This window comes from Vicia villosa, linkage group LG6, assembly GCF_029867415.1.
Source record: "Vicia villosa cultivar HV-30 ecotype Madison, WI linkage group LG6, Vvil1.0, whole genome shotgun sequence".
Taxonomy (NCBI): domain Eukaryota; kingdom Viridiplantae; phylum Streptophyta; class Magnoliopsida; order Fabales; family Fabaceae; genus Vicia; species Vicia villosa.
In genome coordinates, this window is record NC_081185.1 from 152521164 (window position 1) to 152546087 (window position 24924).

The 24924-nt window shown below is 32.2% G+C and overlaps 2 protein-coding genes across 3 annotated transcripts; one reads left to right on the forward strand and one right to left on the reverse strand.

Moving 5' to 3' along the window:
* The first annotated feature begins 3001 nt into the window (after positions 1 to 3001).
* LOC131612809 (probable protein phosphatase 2C 5) lies at positions 3002 to 6094 on the forward strand. Of its 2 annotated transcripts, XM_058884557.1 has the most exons (8): positions 3003 to 3225; positions 3501 to 3781; positions 4067 to 4238; positions 4316 to 4533; positions 4612 to 4719; positions 4822 to 4947; positions 5051 to 5283; positions 5407 to 6094. In XM_058884557.1, the coding sequence occupies exons 2-8, from the start codon at positions 3572 to 3574 to the stop codon at positions 5627 to 5629; spliced, it is 1290 nt and encodes a 429-aa protein (XP_058740540.1). In that variant the 5' UTR covers positions 3003 to 3225; positions 3501 to 3571; the 3' UTR covers positions 5630 to 6094. The 2 variants fall into 2 exon arrangements, with proteins under 2 accessions (XP_058740538.1, XP_058740540.1); XM_058884555.1 differs by having other exon boundaries at positions 3002 to 3225; positions 4612 to 4947.
* A 4055-nt stretch (positions 6095 to 10149) lies between these two features.
* Positions 10150 to 11022, reverse strand: LOC131612810 (wall-associated receptor kinase-like 20). Its single transcript, XM_058884558.1, has one exon. It carries the CDS (start codon positions 11002 to 11004, stop codon positions 10357 to 10359), a length of 648 nt encoding a protein of 215 aa, XP_058740541.1. The 5' UTR covers positions 11005 to 11022; the 3' UTR covers positions 10150 to 10356.
* Positions 11023 to 24924: the final 13902 nt, after the last annotated feature.

The following is a 24924-nucleotide window of genomic DNA, read 5'->3' on the forward strand; positions in this document are numbered from 1 at the left end:
ATTTTTATCATATCGTAAAGAAAGTAATACTTTAATAGCTGTTATAAAAAATATATATATTTTATATATTTTTTAAAATACTCATGATAAAAATCAAATACTTTAATAATGTTTATTAATTAAATTTTATTAATAACCTAGTTTATTTCACACATATTTGATTGTAGGACACATATTCTAATTCATGACATCTAATTTATTTATTTTTAAAGAATGTTCTCTTAATTAGACAATGACAATTCTAATTTAATAGTGATAAAAATAAAATGTAAAATATTACATATTTATATTTTTCGTGAATCTATTTACAATTGATATATTTTTATAAATATAATAAATATTATGATTTTGATTTTGATTTTGATTTTTTTAAATTCTTTTATCGCTTGAACTGTAAAGTTAGTTTGGTAAAAAGTTTAACTATCCAACATAAATTATTAATTATGAATGTAAGAATCAAGAGGAGAGTACAGAGAAGAAGTCACATGAGAGTATTATAGATTAAGTGGTGGCATCTGAAATTTGAAGGGTGAAAAACAAGGTAATTTCTTACACAAGATCTTAGAGAGAGGGTTTGGACAATCACAAAAATGCAAATATATATGAAATAAGATGGCCCAAGAAATTAGGAAAGTAACTAAAGAGACGTTGGGAGAAACAAGAGGTTTTGAACGTAGGGGTAAAGAATCATGGTGGTGAAGCGAAAGTGTTTAGAGTAAAGTTAGAGTAAAAAAGGATAGTTTTAAAGAATGATTTAGGTGTAAAAATGTAGAAACTTAGGAAAAGTATATTCAAGAGTTAACACTGAGATGCATGCTTTTTGAAGATGATATAATCCTACTTAGATATTCGTATGAAGATTTAAATGAGATGTTAGAGACTTCGAGACGAGCTTTAGAAACGCATGAATTTCGCCTAAGCAAAAGTAAGACGGAGTATGTGGAATGTATGTTCAGTAAAAAAAAGTGTTACCAATATATAGGTGAGAGTTGGAGACCATATCATCTCACAAGTCACATGGTTTAAATATCTTAGGTTCGTAATACCAAAAGATGGAGAAATAAAAGAGGATGCAAACCATTGAATTCAATCTAAGAGGTGAAATTGAATATGACTTCAATGGTTTTATGTGACACAAAGGAACTGTTCAAGGCGAAGAGAAAACTTTATAAGGCTGCAATAAGACCCGCATTTGGTACGAAACATATTGTTAGGCGGTTAAGAATCATCACGAGAATATAGTAAGTGTAACAGAGTTGAAGATGTCGTGTTGGATGTGTGGTAAGACTATGTAAGATAAGATGAGAAATGACAATATTAGAGAGAGTGTTGATGTAGCACCTATAATAAGAAAGATGGTAAAAAATAGACTTAGGTGGTTTGAGTTTTTAGATAGAAGATCTGTAGATTCTATGGTAATTAGAGTATATTAGATAGAAATAGAAGAAAGCTTAGACAACTACTAATAAAGATCTAGAGATTAACGATTTAGTAGAATAAAAATCCTAAATATAACATATGGAGAAAATTAATCCATATAACTGACCCCACATAATAAGATAAAGAGTTAATTATGTTTTTGGTCTCTATAAATATCTCAAATTCTATTTTTAGTTCCTATTAAAAAAATGACATATTTTGGTCTCCACAAAATTATTATGCAAGTAGTTTTAGTCCCTACTATTAAACCGATGCGTATTTTTGAATGATTATTTTACATAAATGTTTAGAACGTTATAAAAAGTTCCTCGGAAAAAAAGGAACTCAAAATTTGATTTGTAAATCGAGATTTGCATTACTTTTATCATTATATTTTGAAATTTAAAATATTCATATTAAATTCTTTTCATTTAAAAAAATTCTATAATTCGATAAAGAAATATTTTATAATATTCTTAAGATGTATGAAAAAAATTATTCAAAAATTTAAAAGTTTAAGGGTAATTAAATAGTTTTCAAAATTTTAAAAAATAACCGGGACTAAAACTGCATGCTTACAAATTTTATACGGACTAAAATTTATCATTTTTTTAATAGAGACTAAAAATGAAATTTGAGATATTTATAGCGACCAAAAACATACTTAACCCTAAGATAAAACTAGATTATGTTTTATTCTTGTACAGATTAAAAAAAACATGTTAACCGTTTCTATATTTATGTACATAGCTTTTAAGGATTCAAGGTTTGTAAGTGTTTACATCATCCTATTTCATGTAATGCAAGTGAACCCATCTAATACATAACTTTTCTTTCTTAGAACAAACATTCTAGAGTAACTTACCAATAGTTGCTTTATTCCAAGATGATAGAGCAATCAAGTTCAAACCACATGCAGAAACCAGATCACAAATATGTTCGAAGGAAATAAGAGCTTTTTTGGATGAAACATCCCTCCTTGTCCATAAGAAAGTAATTTGAGAACATAACACTCTTTATCAACTGAAATCTTATCAATAAGAGGTTGACACGCAAGTATGAAAGTAATTTGGTGCTCCAATGATTAATCTAGCAAGTATCTTATCAATAAGAGGTTGACACGCAACTATCGTAAGTTTTCTACTAACAAGAGGAACCCCCCAAATATTTAAACGACAAGGTACCAATAATAAACATGATCTCTTTTTGAATAAGTTATCCGTATTTCCAACCCCAAAATAAACCTTGCATTCTCAAACCCAGACTCTTTTTGAATAAGCACGTGAGTATTCGCATTTCCAACTCCAAACTAAACTTTATATTTTGAAAATTAAGCCTTGGAATTAGAGAAATTAATTTATTGTGACAATAGGGTCACAATAAATAAAAATTTCTCTTTTAGAAATTATAATTGCACGTTCAAATCCGAATTCAAAATTAAAAGTTCTTGTTAAAAGACATCTTTTACCCTTTTATCTAAGTAAAAAAAAAAAAAAACTATTTTGTATTAAAATTTTCAATAAAATTAATTTTTGACAAAAATGGAGATAAAATAAAAGTGACACTAAGAAGATTCCTTTACAGAAACCCAAAAAAGAATCCTTTTTCCTCATCTTTTCTTTTCTCTCACAGTGCGTCTCTTTGCACCAATCAAATTACAGTCACACACCCAAAAACACTTTCTTCTCCGTAACATCACTGAATCCCATCCTCATCCTCCGTTTCTAGGGTTTATAACCATTCCATCTAACCCTCTCTTCCTCCTCAATCGATTCTCTTCTACCCATGCTTTTCGCCATCTACAATGTACTTGAATCTAGCTTCTCGATCTACCACATTTTTTATTTATCTTTTCGCATAATTAGTTCAATCTTAATTCCTAATAATCTTTTCTGGAAGCGATTATGTTATTCGATTCTCTAATTTCACTTATGTAGATTCAATTCAAATGCACATTATTAATGTTTCTTCCATGATCCATTCTAGAATTATTGATTCATGAATAGATCTAGATTTTGATAATCCATTAATCATCGTCACATGTAGCTGAAAATCTCTCTGTTACTTTTTTGATAATTTAGGTTGGAATTCATTTGGATGATTAGATATGGTTTCTCATTGAGATTCTAGAAATGTTGAACTGTGAAGTAAGATGAGTAAGCGTGAAATGTCGAAGGTGAAGCAGTCGCAGGTTCCTTTGGCTACGTTGATTGGCCGTGAGCTTCGAAATGAGAAAGTTGAAAATCCTTTTGTGAAGTATGGACAGGCTGGATTGGCTAAGAAAGGAGAAGATTACTTTCTGATCAAAACAGATTGCCATAGGGTTCCCGGGGATCCGTCGACCGCGTTTTCTGTTTTTGCGGTATTGTTTATTATCTGGTTTAGTTCTTTGTATATTTGTTTGAGTTGAGTAAGTTCGTTTTAGTGTAGAGGTTAATGTTTGAAGTGAAGTTTTTGTATCTCAGTATGATGCAAGTGCTTATGTTATAAGCATTTATTTAAGTTGTTTATTCAAATAGAGACTTAGTAGATGTCATACGAGGATTGTAGCATACTGTTTCTCTTTTCTTCATATTTATAAGCGGTAATGGGCATCAGTTCATTCATGCAATGTTTATGATATCAATAAGGAGTTTTTAATTGGCAGGTTTTTGATGGGCATAACGGTATATCAGCTGCTATTTATGCAAAAGAAAACTTGCTTAATAATGTTTTGAGTGCAATACCGCAAGATATCAGCAGGGATGCATGGCTACAGGCCCTGCCTCGCGCTCTAGTTGTTGGTTTTGTGAAGACTGACACAGAGTTTCAGAAGAAGGGTACATACAAAACCTTGTTTGCTTGCTTCTTGGATTTTCTGTGCATTCTGTCGCTGACATGTTAATTTCATCTGCAGGGGAAACCTCTGGAACAACAGTTACATTTGTGCTGGTTGATGGATGGACTGTCACTGTTGCATCTGTTGGTGATTCCCGTTGCATATTGGATACTCAGGGAGGTGTAGTTTCTCTCCTGACAGTTGATCACAGACTTGAAGAGAATGTAGAAGAGAGGGAACGTGTTACTGCTAGTGGTGGTGAAGTAGGAAGACTCAATGTATTTGGGGGAAATGCGGTATGATGTAATCATTTTTGCCTATCTAGTAACAGTTACTTAAACTCAACTGATTTTTGTTCGCAAATATGTTTGTAGGTAGGACCTCTTCGCTGCTGGCCTGGTGGACTTTGCCTATCTAGATCAATAGGAGACACAGATGTGGGAGAGTATATTGTGCCAATACCACATGTTAAACAAGTGAAAGTGAGTTGGTTTCATTATTTCGTTCTTTGTTTGGTGACTCATATGAGCACATTCAGTTCCAAGATGCAATTCTCACAAAATGTTCTTCTCTTGTTTCCTCAGCTTTCAAATGCTGGTGGAAGGCTTATTATAGCCTCTGATGGTATTTGGGATACTATATCGAATGAGACAGCCGCCATGTCATGTCGGGGTCTACCTGCAGAACTTGCTGCCAAGCTAGTAGTTAAGGTGAGATTGTGATTAATTATGGCATTCTTCCGACATTTTCAGAAATGGATGTCTGGTTGTCTAATTTAGTAAATGTTTTGTTCTTTTCTCTTCTACCACCCAGGAAGCTCTAAGATCTAGAGGCTTGAAGGATGATACAACCTGCCTTGTAGTAGATATTATTCCTTCTGACCACCCTGTATTACCACCAACTCCAAGAAAGAAACATAATATGCTAACAGCGCTTCTCTTTAGAAAGAAATCTGAGAACTCTACAAACAAAGCTACGAGCAAGCTTTCTGCAGTTGGTGTTGTGGAGGAGTTATTTGAAGAGGGTTCTGCAATGCTTATAGAAAGGTAAGCTTGAAGCACATCGAAGTTCATATTTGCATGATATATCTTGAAATGTTGTAGCAAATTATTCTTAACTGATTAGTGATTGGAATAAAATGATTAATTCTATTTTTCTTAAAACTGCAGGCTTGGTAAGGATTTTCCATTTGATAAGAATTCGGAGATTTTCCGTTGTGCGATTTGCCAAGTGGATCAACCCCCTGGGAATGGTCTATCAGTGAACTCTGGACCTTTCTTTTCTCCAGCATCTAAGCCATGGGAAGGGCCATTTCTCTGCACAAACTGTCGAAAGAAAAAAGATGCCATGGAAGGAAAGAGGCCCAGCTCACATACTGTTACAGCACAGTAATCATCTAATATTATGGTTTCATAGTAAATATTTGTAAAATTTTCTCTCCCGGTGTGAGCATGCTTGATTTTACATTTTCGGTGGTGATTGTCATAGATGTGCAAGAAATGAGTTGAAGATAGGTCTAGTAAGTGTTTTTGAAGCTGTAACAAATTTGATTATGGCTTCTGCTCAGCTGTTGGACTGACTAGTAGATAGGTGATTTGTGCTAACAGGTTGTATTTGTAAGTAAACTGAAGTTATGGTTACGGCTCCTCGAGGAAGTCTCAAACGTCTCTGAGGATCAAGATTATGTGATCTTATTGACCCTCTCCCCTACCACAAAATAGTCTATGAATGTGAAAATTGTTGATCAAGTTAGTTCTTTTGTTACGTGTTGTCGTCAAGAGTTGCGAAAACATTGCTGCCAGGGCACGGACACTACAATGATAAATAAAAAATAGAGGGCTCCCTCATCTTTTTCTTTGTGCTTATTCTTCTTCAATTATGTTATATATTTTTGAGCAATCAATTATGTTATATATTACTCAAAACTATTATTTACGTGTATTTTTATAAACTTAATATTAATTAAAATATTAAGTCCCTTTTGATAACTAATGAACCTGTCGATGCAACCATCTTGTCAAGACTAAGTTTTGTCAAATGTCTTTTTCGAGATTTTGGACATGTTTAGAGGAAAGAGTAATCTTAATCTTGTGGATCTGCTCTTGTGATTCTTCTAAACCATATATATCATGTTGTTTAAGACTTTCAAGTCGACGATATTGTTTCCGTCAAAGCTTGTTAATGAATGCTTTCAACTCTTACTGTTTTTCAACGCATCATTCTTTGTTGACTTTCTTTTATCTGGAATTTTCAGGCTAACATTACCATGATACAAACAAACGCTTAAGCCTCCCAAACATGAGCATACAAACAATGTTAAACTACTAGAACATGACCTAAACATCGTTCACTAAAACCAATCAACAAACACTCATTTGCTACTAAGAGTACCCTAATAAAAAAAATTGTTTTTAGTCCTTTATTTCTTTTTAAGCACATAAGAATAAGAAATTAAATAGCGTAAGCTAACACTCTTATTCGCAAAATTAACTAAATAGTTCTCGTTGAGTACACCAGATGTGAGGGGTGCTAATATCTTCCCATCGCATAACCAAATCTCGAACCCAAATTTGGTTGCGACGACCATATTTTCATTCTTTTAGAGTTTTGTCGACGTTTTTCCATTAAAAAAATAAACTTTGTTGGCGTCTCTACAATATTTCGAGCGTTCGTTTGCTCGCGTATTTTTCGCGCCGCGACAATAATCAACACTGGTTCTTATCGAACCTAAGGGTATTCACACAATCATTCATAGTTCACAAATTGTATCTCATCATTATTGGACTTGTGTGCTGAAACATTAACCATTTAATTCACATAAACATCTTATCAAAACATTGGACTAATGTCCTAAAACATTAATAACTTGATTCGCATAAACATTTCATCAAGACATTGGACTCAAGTCCTAAAACATGTATAACTTAATTCACACAAGTATTTATCGAAGCATTGGACTTACGTCCTAAAACATTGTGTCATTCATGCATAGAAACATCATAAAAACAATTACCATATTCACATCATCATCGCATATAAACATCATGCGGCATTATCATATTCACGATATCATTTACACATTTAAATATCACGAGACATTACTATAATATAGTTCTATGCATTAGCTTTCCAATACTTCAAATTGCGCCTCAATCGAAGTTTTCAAACCAAAGTTATGATGAGATCAAGGTCTAAAATGAAATCTGCCTCTCATGATTTGAATCATGTTGTTTTCATTACTTGAATCAAATATTTCAGAAGCATTTTCTTGTAAATTTTAACCTATGATTCGAATCATGTTAAACCCGTGATTAGAATCAACCAGACAGAAGCGTTTTCTGCTAAATTTTGACCTATGATTCGAATCATGTTATTGCCTTGATTCTAATCAAATCAGACATAAGAGTTTTCATCTAAATTTTACTATATGATTTGAATCATGTTGTTCCTCGTTTTCAAATCACATTATGCAGAAGTAAAAATTCCCCTGCATTCTTCACAAAACACAGTTTTATACACAACCACAAATACATTAATATCATACAATGATCAAATAACAACCATGATATTGCAAGACAACTATGACATGGTACTCACGTAATTGACTAGTTTTCTTAATCCTAACAATTTGGGGATCCACACGAACTTACAAGAGCATCAAGGTAGATTATGAGTTTATTCATATAACACATAGTGAGGCAAGAAATCATACAACCCACATTTTTAGACAACAAATACATAATCGATTTCTCAGATCATCATTATGTAATTTCAACATTTACTTATAAAATTTCATAGGAATACCACATCAAAATTAATGAATTTCACGAACAGACATAATATGGAAAAAAATTAGATATGCAACATGAAATATGAAATAAAAGGCAACAAAAATTTCACATAGCATATATTTGGTCATTCAATTTGTGCAACAATTTTCCTATCAAAACAACCCCGAATCATGTTTTCTACTAATCGTACCTCAACTTTAAATAATGATTTAAAATAATAAAGAGAGTCGGAATCAAGCAAATGAACATGTTTTGGAACGCTTAGAATGTCTATTTTAAGGTGGTGATTTTAATTTTAGGACTTAAGGTCCCAATTGATATAATTTAAACAAACAATATGAACTAATGGAGACACCGGCCAGAATGTTTTGTCCGACTTCTAACTAGTATTTCTCCTACTGTACTTAATAAAATAGGATGCTTATTAAGTCTAATATGTAAGAAATTTTGTCTATTTTCTTATGATAGAAGATTTACTCTTAAAGGACATGTGTTGAGTGAGTTGCACCAAAAACACTAGTAGCGTGTCAATTAATTGTGTTGTAGAATTTCAAAACATTAGTTGGACTTGCATATCAGTTTTATGATATTTGCCACAATGAAAACGATCTAATTCAAAGTCCATCAGATGCTAAATCTTATCTAGTTTTTAACTGTTTTAATTTCACTTACAAAATATTTTTGTAACTAAAGTTATAGGCAAAATACTAATAGGGTATAATAATTGCAGGTTGCCGAATTTTAATCTTAGCTAGTTCTTACTAATTTCATATAATTTCTACTCATTAGAGTTCCATATAACTCCTTAACGTGTCCCCAACAGTCAACGCATCTACCTAATTCCTAAATCACAAAAATTACCAACATCAATTATTCATCAAACTCACGAATTTATCAAAAATATAATTCAATCATGGAATTCATAAGAATATTACACTAGAACCATGCAATTCAATCCAACTCATTAATAATAAGAGTGAGATTCATGGTCTAGGGCTCAAGAATCATCTTCTCAAAAGAATTCACATATGACCTCATATAAATTTGGGATTAAGGATAATCCCACTACCCTAAACATAGAACACCAAATTATAGAATAATTTAGGCCCCCTTACCTTGTTAACGTAAATTTTTTCATCCGAACTCTCAATAATGGCGGAAACCTTTCCCATGCAAACTCTAACAACCTTTTTCTTAGAGAATTGAGACATCATCCTTGAATTTTTGAGAAAAAGGTTAATTTTTTGTGTGCTAGAATTGTTGCCTCCTTTTATTTTTTCACGTGGTGCGTAAGAAAATCATAAAGTAAGAAATTTCCAAAATTTATTTATTAAAAAGATCATATATTATTAAAAAGGCCATTGTCTGGAGCATATGGTTGTGCAGGAATGACATTATCTTTAATAGCTCGCATTGCAATTCAAGCGACTTGATTTGGAGTTGCAAAATCCTTGTTTGGAGATGATCGTTTATCGGAAAAATTACACATCCCAATTGTAACTTTTATGAGTTTAGCAAAAACCCTTTGTTTTACTTAAGTTAGGTTCTATTTGATTTGTAATTTTCCTTCTGGCTTTTGCCTCTTTGTAACCGAGTTCTAAGAACTTTCGTTCTTTTTCAATATAACTTGCTTAAAAAAAAAATATGGTTCGAAACAAACCGAATACACTTTATTTATAAAAGGCGATAAAACTAATTTTTTGATAATCTCTTTCTATGTCTGACGATCTTTTGGTAAGAGGCGGCAATGTTGAACGTATTTAGTAGTAAATTAAGGATGACATGAAAGTATTTATGTGAGATTCGTGAGACATGCTTATAATAATTGTTGATCCAAGATTGTTGATACTAATAATTCAACAACTTAAAAATAAGAATAAAAAATATGAATAAAAAATTATAGAAAAATTGAAATATGTAGAATTGTAGAGGTCATGCAAGACGTCATGTTTCCTATTGTTTATTCTTAAAAGGTACATAGACATACTATCCATATAGCATTTTCTTTGATAAACAATATTAAAATATAATCATTTTTTTTGTCTTTTCTCCATGCATGATATAGTATATTACATGTCACCCATCTCTGTATTTTCAAGTTGTTGAATTCAATGTTCTATTTATTGAACCTGCAGATTATGATTTATGAAGAATAACAATAAGAAACATGTTCTTATCAGCAATTTCATGTTATACATATCAAAAGTAGAACTCATTTTATTCAAATAACCAAACTAAAAAACATAGTACTAACACATGATGACATAACATAGTTGTTTGGTTTCAAAATCCAACATTGAAACCATGAACATGCATGATGTATCTTGGTTAATAAGGAGACACAGACACCCATTGCAACTCAATCCCATAACTCCAAGTTTCAAAAGGGTCACCCGGTTTGAAATTCACCAAACAACTATAAGCAGTACAACTTCCAACTCTGAGTCTGATCTTATGAGAATTCATAGCTGAATCTTTCAAGTAATGACAACAAAGAGTGTTCATACACCCTTTTCCCTCCTCTACTTTTTCCTCAAACTCTCTACAGATGCTGTTTGATGAACAGTTAAGAGGAGATTGAAGGATATTACTAGAGCAGTTTAGGAGCATGACAGTGTTGAGTGTAGAAATATTGAAGGGTAAATTTTCATCAAGTACTAAGCCTCCATTAAAGAGATCAGAAGAATAACAAGTGTTTTTATGTATGATAGGTGGTTTGATTATAAGCTTGTTAGCATTTGGGTCAATTTTAAGGATGTTATAGTATGTTCCTGTTGGTGACAGGAACTTTAAGGTATGATTGTTGCAGTAAATTTTGTACCTTTTGTCACCACAGTTATCATTAGTGCTGAGTGGATATGGAACTTCAAAGTCACCACAATTTGGACAAGTAGTTAGAGGATTTGCATGAATTAGTGAACCAAGAGAAGTGATTAGTAGAAAGAGTGGAATGGTTATCATCTTTAAAGTATACATGAAATTTGTGTCTTGATTAGGGAGTGAGGATTAATTGCATAAACCCAAGAATGTGGTCTATTTATAGTATAACTAATGATAACTTTTGTTTTTGGGTTTTATTATAAGGCTTTATTAATTATAAGTGTGAGGGTGACAGATACTTTAGTAGTACAGCTATTAGTATATTGTATTGAAATAGAAAATATTTAGTGGACTAGATTGTCTAATGTTTATATGTAAAAGATACACAAATGAAACGAAATATTATTTTAAGAGATTAAGAAAAAAAACTTAAAAGTAATTGAGAAAACTAAAATTGTGATTTTTTTATTTGGACAATAAACAAAAATATTTCAATTAATTTCTATTAATATCTCAACAAAAATCTTAAATATGTCCAAAAAAACATGATATCAAATAAGGTTACGATAGAGGTTAATAAACTACACAAATTGTTCGTGAGAATTCGTATTTAAATTTTAGATAAAATAATTCTTAGAGTTAGAGGTTAATAAATTACACAAATTGTTCGTGAGAATTCAAATTTAAGTTTTAGATAGAATAATTCTTAACATGACGGGGAATGAAAAATAAACTTATATAGTTATATTGTAACAATCTCCCGTAAAGTATAATGAAAGTTGAGCATTTCGAGTTTAAAAACCAAAGAAGAGAATGAACCAAGATGTAGAGGCTTGGTAAACAAATCTGTAACTTGATTTTTGGAGTCAATGAACACTAAATGGATGGTTTTGGCTAGTATTTTGTCACGAACGAGATGATCGTCCATTTCTATGTGTCTGGTTCTTTTGTAGAAGACAAGGTCTAAGGCAATATGGATGACACTGGTGTTGTCAAAAAAAATGGTGACAATGTGGTATAGAGAAGTTGTTGAGGAGATTAAGTAACAAGCGTGCTTCACATGAAGTGTTGGCTAAAGTTCTATACTGAGCTTTTTAGGAGGAACTTGAGACGACTTGTTTCTTTTTTTTTTCTTTTCAAACTAATGGGGCTTATTCCAAGATAGAAGTTGAAGCTAGTGGTTGATATTCTAGTTATTGGGTTGACACCTAATTGGAGTTCGTGAAACCTGTGATGTTAAACAGTTCTGAAGAAGAGGCCTTGTGCATGTGCATTCTTTATAGGATTAATACATATTTTCCCCCTCTTAATTGGAGATTTTTGAAAAATCTCCCAATAAAAAAAAGTGTGAAGGGTTTTACCAATAAAATGTTTGAAAACCCCCCTGTAAAAAATTAAAATCCCCCTGCCATATGAAAATTCCCCTATTTCGACCCTTCAATAACCTATAAACTATGAAGTCATTTTAAAGGATTAATACATATTTTCCCCTGCTAAATTTGCGATTTTTTAAAATCCCACTGCCATGTCATTAATTTTTATAAATGGGTTTCTTGAGGGGTCAAAACAGGGAAATCTTCATATGGCAGAGAGGGAATTCAAACTTTTTTTACATGAGAATTTTAAAAAATTGCCAATTTGACAGGAGAAAAAAATAGGTATTAACCCTTCATTATACATCTTAGAATTCTTGTTGCATTGATTAGAGTAGTGGTTGGTTTTGACATGAATTAACTAGATCTACAAACATAATACCTGATATTAGGGCGAGAACATGTTAAGTATAATAGCTTACCTTGAGGCTTTTGAATTGTGTGGGATCAGACACTAGAGGATTAATGTTAATGTCTAGCTTTTGACCATGGTCCATTGGGGTATATAATGGTTTGACTACTAGTAACCCAACATGTTGAAGAAGGTTTAAATTGTACTTTTGTTGACATAGTGTCATTCCCAAAGAAGATCTAGAAATATCAAAACTAAGGAAATACTTAGATTTCCCAAGTCCTTTATATTAATTTATTGTCCAAACCTGACTTGATGTATGTAACTTCTGCGAGGTTGTTACATGCACAGGATTGGATCATCTACATAGACAAGAACAACAATGAAATGAATAGTAGTTGATTTTTCATTCCATTCGGATCATCTACATAGACATGATCGTCTACATAAATTAATCTCATTAGCGACAACTTGTTGCCAATTCGACAGGAGGAAAAATAGGTATTAACCACTCTCTATATATCTTAGAATTTTTGTTGCTGCTTTCATATGAGTAGCGATTGGTTTTGACATGAATTGTCTCGATATACAAACATAATAACTGATATTAAGGCGATAATATGTTAAGTATAATAGCTTACCTTTAGGCTTTTGAATTGTGTGGGATCAGTCAGTGGAGGATCAATGTCAATGTCTAGCTTTGGACTATTGTCCATTGGGGTAGATAATGGTTTAACTACTAGTAACCCAACATGTTAAAGAAGTTATAAATTATATTTTCGTTGAGAGTGTGTTATGCCTAAAGAGGGATTTGAAATCTTAAAATCAAGGAAATACATGAGATTTCCGAAGTCCTTTATACTAAATTTATTGTCCAGAACTTACTTGATGTATGTAACTTCTGAGAGGTTGTTACATGCAAGGATTGGATCATCTACATAGACAAGAACAACAATGAAATGAATAGTACTTGATTTTTTTATTCCATTAGGATCATCTACATAGATTAAGCTCATTAGTGAAAGCTTGTTGCCAATTAGGATCAGTTATTGTAGGGGAATAGAATGTGGGTTCAATTATAATGGTTATTTTAAGTTAAAAAATTTATGTGTTTCACTACGCCAAATTTGGCTTTTAGCAGCACCCCTACGAAAGCGCTTTTAGGAAAAGCGCTGGCATAGGCTTCGCTAAAGACAAAATTAAAAAACACGCTAAAAAAGCGCTCTAATAGTGGGGGGGTATGAAAGCGCTTTTAAGAAGCGCTCTGGTAGGGGGGGGTTATGAGAGCGCTTTTAAAAAGCGCTCTGGTAGGGGGGTTATGAAAGCGCTTTTAAAAGCGCTCTTATAGGGTGGGTGCTACGAAAGCGCTTTTGGGATAAAAGCGCTCTGGTAGGGGGTGTTATTAAAGCGCTTTTGAAAAGCGCTCTAGTAGCCCATTTAAAAAATTATATATTTTACAAACACACGCGTTTTGTTTCAGATCCAAAACACGCGAACCTTCTTCTTCCTTTCGTTGCTCCGCCGTCCTCACTCCCTCTCCGCCGTCCTCACTCCCTCTCCGCCGTCCTCACTCCCTTTCCAGCCTTCAACCGACTCCGCCACCGCATTCCTCACTCCATCGCCACCCTTCAACCGTCTCTTCTCTGTTCAGGTTAGGGTTTTGTGCCGGAAATTTTCCTTCTTTTCATTGTTTGCTTTCAAAAATACAAAATTTTATTTAGGGTTATAGTTAATATTATTGGGGCTTTTTTAATTTATCAGTGATTTAGGTTTTATCAGTGTGATTTAGAGTATTGAAGACAAAGTTTGTTAGGTTTTTATCAGTGATTTAGAGTATTGAAGACAAAGTTTGTTAGGTTTTTATCAGTGATTTAGAGTATTGAAGACAAAGTTTGTTAGGTTTTTATGCAGAAAAAAAAAAACTCAAGTAATTTGTTTTTGGAATAAAAGTTTCATTAGATCCGTGAAGTTAGTATTTACATCTATAGATGTATTATCTATAGTTTTATACACTTTTTAATTTAGTATGAATTGATTTAAAGGGCCTCCAAGATTGATCACTTTTGAACTCTTTTAGCTTTCACATTCTAATTTTTTTTTCAATATAATGTATCTGGAAATTAACATGATTCAAGATTTTCTATATGTAGTTAGTAATAATCATGTTTTTCTATTGTAGGTTGAGCTTCAAACAGTGGATGGACTGGTAAAGGATAGAACACAATGTGCCCCTGCCGATTATGTTCCACAGAATATGAATCAAGTATTGTACCCCGAAGTCTTCTGTGGCAGGATCCTTCGGGGTACAGTTACTTGATTCATATTCTGTGACACAATACAACTTGGATAGAAATGAGGCGATGCAGGTTAAGTCCAACAAAACCTTCAAATTTCTAGTCCAACAACCCCTTCTCATTATTGCAACATTTATTTATTGATTAAGTAAACATACACCCCTAGCTTACACCAACACCGTAATTTTCTACATACAAGGTATACAATTCATTTTTTTATTAATTTATTCTATCTTAATTTCTGTGCACAAGTATCTATCTGTGTTAAAATATACGGTGTAATATACAAGTGTAGGAAAATAAGTGTAGATATAGCATAGCTCAAAGATGAAGGAAAACGCTGAAGGGTAAGTAGTAGTAACTAGTTGTCATGTATTATTTGTCATAGAAATTAATATTCAACTTTTATTTGTGTCTAATTTTTCCTGTCAATTGGTTGTGAACTTTACATTAATTGTTGTTGCAGAGAAACTTCTTATATTGCTAAGAGATAGTAGAAAGCTCACAAGGATACTGGGCTCTTTTGATCAATTTGGTAACAACTTCTCAAATTCTGTAATTGTTTGACATGCTGTTGGTTGAGTTTCTAATAGTGTTCCTATCAATAACATGTAGCTAATGTTGTTCTTGAGGGTGTCTGTGACAGGATTATTGTTACTGATCTATATTGCTTTATCCCTCTGGGCTATATGACGTGGCTGTGTTAAATTTAAGGTAAACTTTATGTACAAAATTTGTTGAACTAATTTACAATAAATGATATTCCATTCCATGTATTCAAGTTAGATATATAAAGTCCTAAATATTAATAAATTAATTTGTATTTATTGATATATTTAATTTGATTATTCTTTTTACACGACATATATATATATATATATATATATATATATATATATATATATATATATATATATATATATATATATATATATACTCGTTCTACTCTTTACCTTCTTATTTTAGAGCCTTTATATAATAATAATAATCTTATTTTGATTATATTATTTTTATTTTGCAGATTGTGAAGATTTTCAGTCATTTGAAGATGTTCAAACTTTGCAGGACTAGGACCGATTTAGTTGATTTAGTTGTTTAGGGATGATTTTCTTATTGTTATAATGTCATGTGAATTGGTTTAGTTGTTTTCATGCTAGAAATATGTGAATCGGTGTATATATATTTTGGATTAATTACAATGGTATAATTATAATGCATGTTTAGTATATAATCGAAATCGCTTCTTTGTTGAAATAATGAGATTACTGAAATAATGGGATTACGATTGTAAATTATAGGTTTATGGGATAACAATGGTAAATTACAGGTTCATGAAAGAATGCTGCCATAAATGCAGGTTTAGAAATTATAAAAATAATAGGTTTATAAAAAAAAACATAAAAAATAAAATAAAAAACGCAACCTACGAAAGCGCTTTTGGAAAAGCGCTCTTATAGGGGGGGCTATCAGAGCGCTTTTTCCAGAAAAAGCGCTCTAATAGGGGGGGATACCAGAGCGCTTTTCCAGAAAAGCGCTCTTATAGGGGGGGTCTACCAGAGCGCTTTTAGAAGCGCTTTTGTTACCTACGCCAGCGCTGGCTTTCACAGCGCTTTAAAGCGCTTTTAAAGCCCAAAATAAGCGCTTTCGTAGGCCTTCCGTGTTGTAGTGTTTGAGATAAGTTGTAAAATTTGAAAAGAGATAATGGATGTATATTGTTACTTGAATTATATGGTCAAGGGATATGAGTACCTTGAATAAAGGCACAATGGTAGTCTTGAAGATAAATATGAGGTTTAGGGATCCTTCCTGGTTTTCTAAGGTTGGGAGGTTTGGTGGGGAATGAGTTGGTTGCGAGAGAACATTGATGTTGGTGGGAACAAGAGAATGATGTATGGCACTAGTTTGTTGGGAAGTAGGTTGTTTGATGGTGGGAGTAGGGGTATTATAGTTAGGGTAAGTGTGAGAGGCGAAGTTTGTTGAAAAAGTGAAAGAATGGCTTTTTATTGGTCAGGAGTGAAGCTTTCTGGATCAGTGTGTTAATAAACAAATTTTGAAGGAATATGTTGGAACTCATCTTAAACATTGTCGTCTTTTAAAACTTGAGTGATGATGGGAGTTTTTTTAGCTAAGGGTAAGCATGTGTTTCTTGAAACATGCCTCAATGGGTTACGTAATTCCATGGGCTATAGTCATTGGGACGACCTCAAAATGGTGGTTTGCTGAGATGAGCGACAAGCTTTCCTTCATAAAGAGTGGTGATTTTGTTGATGTTCTTGTTGCACTAGTAAAGAAAACGCCTTGTTGATGGGGGGAAGAAGATGCAAGAGCATAATCTATTATCTAACAAGAGTTTATTATTCATTTAATCCCACTAGGAATCAAATGACATAGTCATTTTTCCTGTAAACCTTGATGGTGGGAATGAGTTAGCAATTGCATGTGATAGTCCATGTGCGCGTTGGAAGCGGCTGAAAAATTATCAGTTTCAAGTCGATGTTTTTTTAGGATGGTGAAGAGTTATGTGATTTTGTTTTCTCCTTGTCTAAGAGAGTAAATTTATTTCTAGAGGTCTGAGATGTCAAAATTGATGCCTTGATGGTATCTTTCTCGAAGCTCTTGCCAAATTTCATAGGTTGTGTCCATCCAGAGAACACTTTATCTCTCAATGGAGTTGGTCATCCATGCCATAACCGTTGTATTATAGTGATCTCGAGAAATTTTGGTGCGATTTGAAGTTGTTATTTGAATTACGGTTCCATTGATGAACCCTAATTTATTCATGAATAAAAAAACAGCGTTAATAAAATGAGATAAATATGGTAATTGGAATTGTTCAATGATGGGGAAACATGAGAGAGAGCGGGATTTTTATTGGGGTGTATGAGGAAAGGATTCAACATATCGTTATGCTAATTTAGGTCAGGCTTTGTCTATGGATCAAAGGTGTGATTGAGGTCGTTTGTGGTAGATTATGTAGTAAGTTACGGTGGGTTCTATGACTGTGGTAGTGATGAGAGTGGAGACAATGAGGTTTTGTCGATGAAAATAGTTGATAATTATAGTTAAATGAAAAATTAATTTATGTGGTTATATTGTAACATTATAATAGGTGGTTATATTTGTCAATTTATTTGAAGTCTTTTATATAAGAAAGAGTAACACAAAAAAAAAATTTACAAAATTAAAATTAAAAAGTACTTTAGAAATAAAACTTATAACCATCGATAATCTATTTATATAAGGAGATAGTAATGCATCCTTTATAAAGCTTTTGAGTCCTAAGCAAAGGATCTAGGCAAAGATCATTCTGAGTTGCATTCATCTCCAAAAATCATGAAACTCTCCACACTACGTTAACTGGGATCAAAAATTTATGATGTACTATCTAGAAGAAGGAATAAAGATGGATCTCTCTGCTATGCTATTCAGATACATGATGGACATGATAAAAGAAACCAGATTTGAAAGTACCAAAATAAAAAAATTGTAATCCTTTTGGTAGACTCATTTTAAACATTCTTGTAGAAAGTCAGCTAGTGAATAATCTTTCAAATATGTCTGAGCTACACATTTTTATGTAAGGTAAGGATGAAAAATTATCAAAATTAAAAATATATTTAACCTTAAAACTAATTAATAACTTTATATTATAATTATATGAATAACAATTATTTCTTACTCAATACTAATTTATGTATTAAAATTAGTGTCTAATCAATAGAACATTATAGATCGACTTTTGATGATTGTCTAGATAATTTAGAAACGGTGCTAGAAATATGCATAAAGGTCAACTTATTTCTAAAGTGGGAGAAATATATTTTTATGGTCAAGTAAGGCATAGTGCTTGGACATTTGGGGTTTGAGAGAGAAATAGGTGTGGATAAAGCCAAGATAAGGTGATAGAAAAATCAACACCTCCTACCTCTCTTTAAGAGAAGTAAGCATCTTCCTTGTCCGTGAAGGATTTTGTCGCCAATTCATTCGATATTTTTCTAAAATAGCCAACTCATTAACAGGACTGCTAATGAAAGATGCATAATTTATATTCGACAAGCATTGCCTTGAGTCATTAAACAAGTTAAAAGAAGTACTAATCTATGAGCCAAATAATACAACCTTCTGAGTGGAGAATTTCATTTAAGATTATGTGCAATGCTAGAGAATACGTTGTAGCATTGTTCTAGGACAGAAAAAAAAACAAGAAGAAGCTTATATCAACTGCACAACAATGGATAAGGAACTACTGGCTGTAGTTTTTGCTACAAATAAATTTTAAACCTTATTGGTACGATCGAAAATTATAATTTATATTGATCATAAAACCATTAAGTACCTTATTGAAAAGAAGGATGTTAAACCCCAAAAATTACTAGTCATAATTTTGACCCGAAAACCCCCTCCAAAAGTAGAAAAATGACCACAAGAGATTAGGAGAATTATGGGTAATCTGAAATTACAGTTATGGCATGTAATTCCCCTAAAGAATTATGGCTCCCTCCCCTTTCCTCGAAGTCGATAGGAGTCTGGTGCCCTTACTTATGTGGCATTTTGGAGGTCGTGGAGTAACTTCTCGTGGCGTGGCTTCTCTAGTAAGGATTGACTTTGGTATCCTGGAAGGACTGTCGTGCGAAGTCGTTCCTTATATGTTTTTTTCTCTTGGAGGGGAATACTGTAGGTATTCCTCAATTCTCCAGATCATGTCTGCTTCGAATTGAGAGTTCTAGTGGGGAGCATCTCTTGTACAAGTACCTATAGAGGTGGAAAAAAGGTCCCGACCCATCGCATGTATTTCCGACACTTTTTCATGGGGCCGGCCAAGTACTTCGGCACACACCCTATAATATGTTTGCCTTGTCCGCCCCATTTTCTTTACGAGCTTTTACAGTGTGGCGTTAACATTAATTTCTGCAATTGTTAGGCTTTTATGAGGAAGTCATGCTCGTTTGCCACTCCTATGTACCAAACTTTATAAAGGAGAATGGTTTGAAAGTTCATCTTGATAAGGTGGAGGCAAATTTCATCTTGATTCTTGGACATGGTTAGGGCAAGGGTAAGGCGGGCTCGACCCTTACCTTGGGCATCCAAAAAAAATTCTTAAAGACATTTTAGACCTAAAAAATAAAATCTAGTATTTGTTAAATATAACTGTAATAATATTCAATTGAAGACTTGACTTGGTTGGTAAAACTTGGTAAAACTGAGGGAAGATAGCCAAAGGTCTTGTGCTTGAATATTAGGGAGGCATTTTTCATGATTATTTTATTATTTAAAAATATAAAACAATTGTTATCTATTTAATAATAATAATACCAACTTAATATTTAATTTTAAAATTAAATATATTTTTAATTTTGATAATTTTTAATCCTTACCTTATACAAGAAATAAAACAATGATGTTTTATATGAACTAAAATGATATTTAATTCATAATTATAATATAAATAAATTACTGATAATTATTAATTTATTGTCAAATCACTATTTTAATTTTTTAAAATATAATTTTTCTTGTGTCGGTTAATTCAAAAAAATTACAAATAAAATACTATAGTTTAACCTACATAGCACGAGAGAGTTTACAACATGATTTTTTATAGAAAGACAATTTTTTGTTCTATTTTTGAAGTCATTCATTTTAGGGATAATTTGAGCATTACTTCTCTCACCCTTAATGGTGAGGAGCCACCCTATGTAAATCTAAAATATTCCTTCATTAATCTGGAAGTATATTACCGGACGCATCCATACATACAAAAATTCATGTGTAAGTGAGTCACACCTTTATTTTTTCAGAAATGAGTTCGGAGATGCATATATGTAACCAAATACGGAAATATACTTCCGTAATCACCCTTTAGGCAGTAAAAATTAACATTTTTGAAGAAATACACTGATGTAATAGGCCATTTATAATAACTATATTGTCATAGTAAATATGTTATCAATTAAACCATACATTGATGTAATAAGATTAAAATGCCATATATTAGAATCAATCCATATTCCATAATATCATCAAAATAAAAAATTATAAAACTATAATACCATCCATAATCCATAATATAAATATTATCAAATACTAATGTATATATCGGACCCCGTGTTTCTTATATGCCTATTGTACTGCAATGTCGTTTGTGCCTCAGATAAAATGGCATTTATAGCGGCCCTCCTAAAAGTGCCTTCTTAAAAGTCTCATCTCTCTATACCCGCTCGCGCAATGGTCTCTATGCAACGATATGCCAGTAACACATCAACGACTTGATATATCTTCTAATGAGCTAGTTTAAGTGGATCTCTATGAGCATTTGATATCATGTAAGAATGTGACACTGTAAAATACCATTAGATGCAGTCGTATTCACTACTCCATTTGTGAGGAGCTATCACACTTCGTGCATCATCTGGTACCAGATGATTATAGAAATTATCATACATCGCATCTACATCTTTGTGGATCATAGTAGCATGGATGACACATCATCCAGTATGATGGACATCTCATCATGTGGAAGACGAAAAGATGACTTCTCAGAGTGTCATCTCTCAACGAACGCTGATAACATGCCATGTATAATAGTAATATAACTGATCATGCATAAATCTTGTAACCCAAATAGATACATGGCATCATGAAACCACTACTTCTCAAGTTGCTGCATCCTCGCAATATTCCTACCATGGTTAATGCATTTTAAAGCATCACGATACTACAAAAAATAAATCATCGTCATAAAGTTCGAATATTTTAACACATGTGTTTCGAAAAATAAATTTAGATAAATTTTACCTCTACGTCTCACACGTGCTTAGCAACATGGTCTGCATACGGAGGCATCAGTGAAGTGTCAAATGGGCCTCCTCCAAATTCCTCAGGAACGGTAGCATCGGCAACATGTGCATCAACTTAGACTGATGGGGCTTATAGGGCAGCAGTAGGTGAAACCTGCCTTCGGGAAGACGATATCGGAGACACCTGAACCTAAGAATATGACGCTTCCACATCAAACGAAGTAGCACTAATCGGTGATCATGAGGGCAGGGCTTTTTCCTTGCGAACAGATGCATGTTGGGACACTCTATATAGCACTAATCGGTGATCATGAGGGTAAGGCTTTCTCCTAAAAATAAATTTTTTTAAATTATGATGGATGAACAGAGAAAAACTTCATTTTGATTTTGATATTTTCCTTAGGCCTTATATTATTTTGCGAAGATCAACTCTTTTTCATCTAATAGAATTATTTTTTAATAATCTTTTAATAAAATTTATCCTAAATACACATTAAAAAAAGTAATATGAATATTTATAGAGGTAAAAATATGAGATCCAAATAAAATATTGTTTAGAGTACCACATCGAATAATATATGACATGGACATGTCTTTATAAGCGGGGTAATCTTCACTCTACAAGTTAGTTTAGTGGGATTGAGTTAGTTTCAACCATATTTCTTAGCATGATATCAGAGCCTAGTTTAAGATCCAATGAGTCACCTGCTGTTAGGTTTTCGCTATCGAGCCACCCACCATTTCAAGTTTTGTAGAGTTGAGTTAGGCTCAACCATATTTCTTGATATGGTATCAGTGTCTGGTTTAAGATTTAATGAACCATCTATTGTCAGATTTTTGCTATCAGATCACCCAACATTTATATTCACGCACCAGATGTCCAGTCCTGAACATGAAGGGGAGTGTTAAAAGTTCTACGTTAAATAATATAGGGTTAATGAACTTTTTGGTCCCTTTAAATATTTCAAATTTCGTTTTTAGTCCCTCCAAAATTTTCCTTCAAGAAATCGTCCCTTGAAAAATTTTCTTTTGAACTATTGGTCCTTAACATCAAATTTCGTAGCTAATCGGTGGCTAAAGTCGTAGCTAATCTCTAGCAAATTTGACGTTAGGGACCAATAATTTAGACGAAAAATTTTGAAGGGACGATTTCTTGAAGGAAAATTTTAGAGGGACTAAAAACGAAATCTGCAATATTTAGAGGGACCAAAAAGTTCATTAACCCAATAATATATAATATGAATATATAAGTGAGGGCAACCTTTAAGTTAGACTAAACCATATTTCTTAACCAATATTATCATACTCTAACATCTTATTTAAGCTAATTTCACAACAGCACCCGTTTTTTTCTCTACATAAAATAAAATCTCTATAGTGACACACAATATGACAACAATCAAGTCACACGTTCATCAATTTTGTTGGGTACTATAATTCAGAAAATGTAGTGAGTATTATAATTATAGGGATTGAATCTTGCAAAGTCAGTTGTCAAAATTTTTGGTAATTAAATTTATGCAGTGTAACCAATCACATGCTTAGTTGAATTGTTTCCCATTAAATAATTTTAATCATGATTATGACTATAAGTACTTTTAAGTATAATGGGTGCCACTTGCCTCTTTGAGTTGCTGCACTTTCCACAAGTGGTCTTCTATAATAACGTTTTTCTATTTGTTCATGACCACAATCATAACAGTAAAGTACTATGATAAACTCTTGAAGTTTTTAAAATGAATATTAAGACTTTAAAACTTAATTAGTGGTTTGGCTTACAAAGTTAATGTGGACATAACTAAGAGCTTGGTGCATAACCACCTGTCAATCTGTAATGCACCCACTCAACTTATAAAAAAAAATTATAAATTCAAATATAATTTTATTTATATTAAGGTGTCTATCCATTAATCTCTCATACTAGTGATAACCTGCATTTGTTTTACAGTATAGTGTATCAAAAAAGTGGAACTTTGTTATTCATTGGAGTGCATATTTGGAATCTTATTGGTTTTGATGAAATCATGGTGGTATAACACTTTTGTTGAAACCAATGTAGTTGTTACAAAATTACGACAAATTCAAACATGCACTGAACTACAATATAAAAACGATACCAATAGAATAAAGAAATGATATAAAGACCAAGGTAGATACATAAATTAAAATACAATAAATAAAAAAGTATAAAATGTTATAGGGACTACAGAAAATTTAAAAAATATTGTAAGAATCAAAACTATAAAATGTTATAGGGACTACAAAAAATTTAAAAAATATTGTAAGAATCAAAACTATAAGATATCTTGTAAAGATTAAATAAAGAAGTAGGTTGTAAAGTAGAAGGCATAGGGATGTATGATTGGTTATTTTTAAAAATCAAATCATAACTAATTTAAAATTATTTAAATAGTTTTGATTTATAATTATAATCACATTTTAATTAAAACTGATTATAAAATCGGTTATAAATTTGGTTATGATTATATAACGGTTTTTAAAAAAAATCCAGTTTTGAAAATAATTTTTTCTTAATTTATTTTTTTTTTTAATAATTTATTTTGAGAATTAAAAATATTTGGATTTGGATAATAACCGGATTATAACCGAATCCAAAATAATTTAACCGGTTAATAACCATTTAATAATATCCGGATTATATGAATGGATAATCAAACCATTAATAACAAAACCGGTTAATAACCATTCAATTATATCCGGATATTTAAAAGTGTTTTAGATTTGGTTATGGATTTGGGCATCAGAACGGGATATTTTGCACACCACTAAAATGCATATATTAAATGTGAAAGTAAGTTAGACCGAACGAAGTTATTCAAGATTAACCGCTCTAAGATTCTTAAGCTTTGGAAGATTTTATCATGGGCTGAACTTACGAACCTTTAAACTTTGATTTTACACGGGTTAACCAATAACCTGTGAGATTTTAATATTGGGTTAATCTCGAACCTTATCCAAACTTTTACCAAGGATTAAGGTTTAACCTAATCTTAGTTTTACCACGGGATGACCAAGAATCCAAAGAGATTTTAACACGAGAGAATCTCGAACCTAAACACGGGCTTGATCATGCAATCCCCAAACCAAAGCTTTTACGGGTTTAGCTTCTAACCCAACCAAAAATACCTAAATGGAAATTATGTCCAACCAAGATACAAACAATGGTTCTTTGGTGAACTTTAAAATTTTACCCTTCCATAATTACACCTTATTCTCACTCATAAAAGAACATTCTCGCA

Bases quoted from the DNA above. Each gene is read 5' to 3' on its own strand.
- LOC131612809 (XM_058884555.1), top strand. From the start codon at position 3,572: ATGAGTAAGCGTGAAATGTCGAAGGTGAAGCAGTCGCAGGTTCCTTTG. The intron at 3,782-4,066 runs GTATTGTTTATT...TTTAATTGGCAG, and splicing joins CCGCGTTTTCTGTTTTTGCG to GTTTTTGATGGGCATAACGG. The intron at 4,534-4,611 runs GTATGATGTAAT...ATATGTTTGTAG, and splicing joins ATGTATTTGGGGGAAATGCG to GTAGGACCTCTTCGCTGCTG.
- LOC131612810 (XM_058884558.1), bottom strand. From the start codon at position 11,004: ATGTATACTTTAAAGATGATAACCATTCCACTCTTTCTACTAATCACT.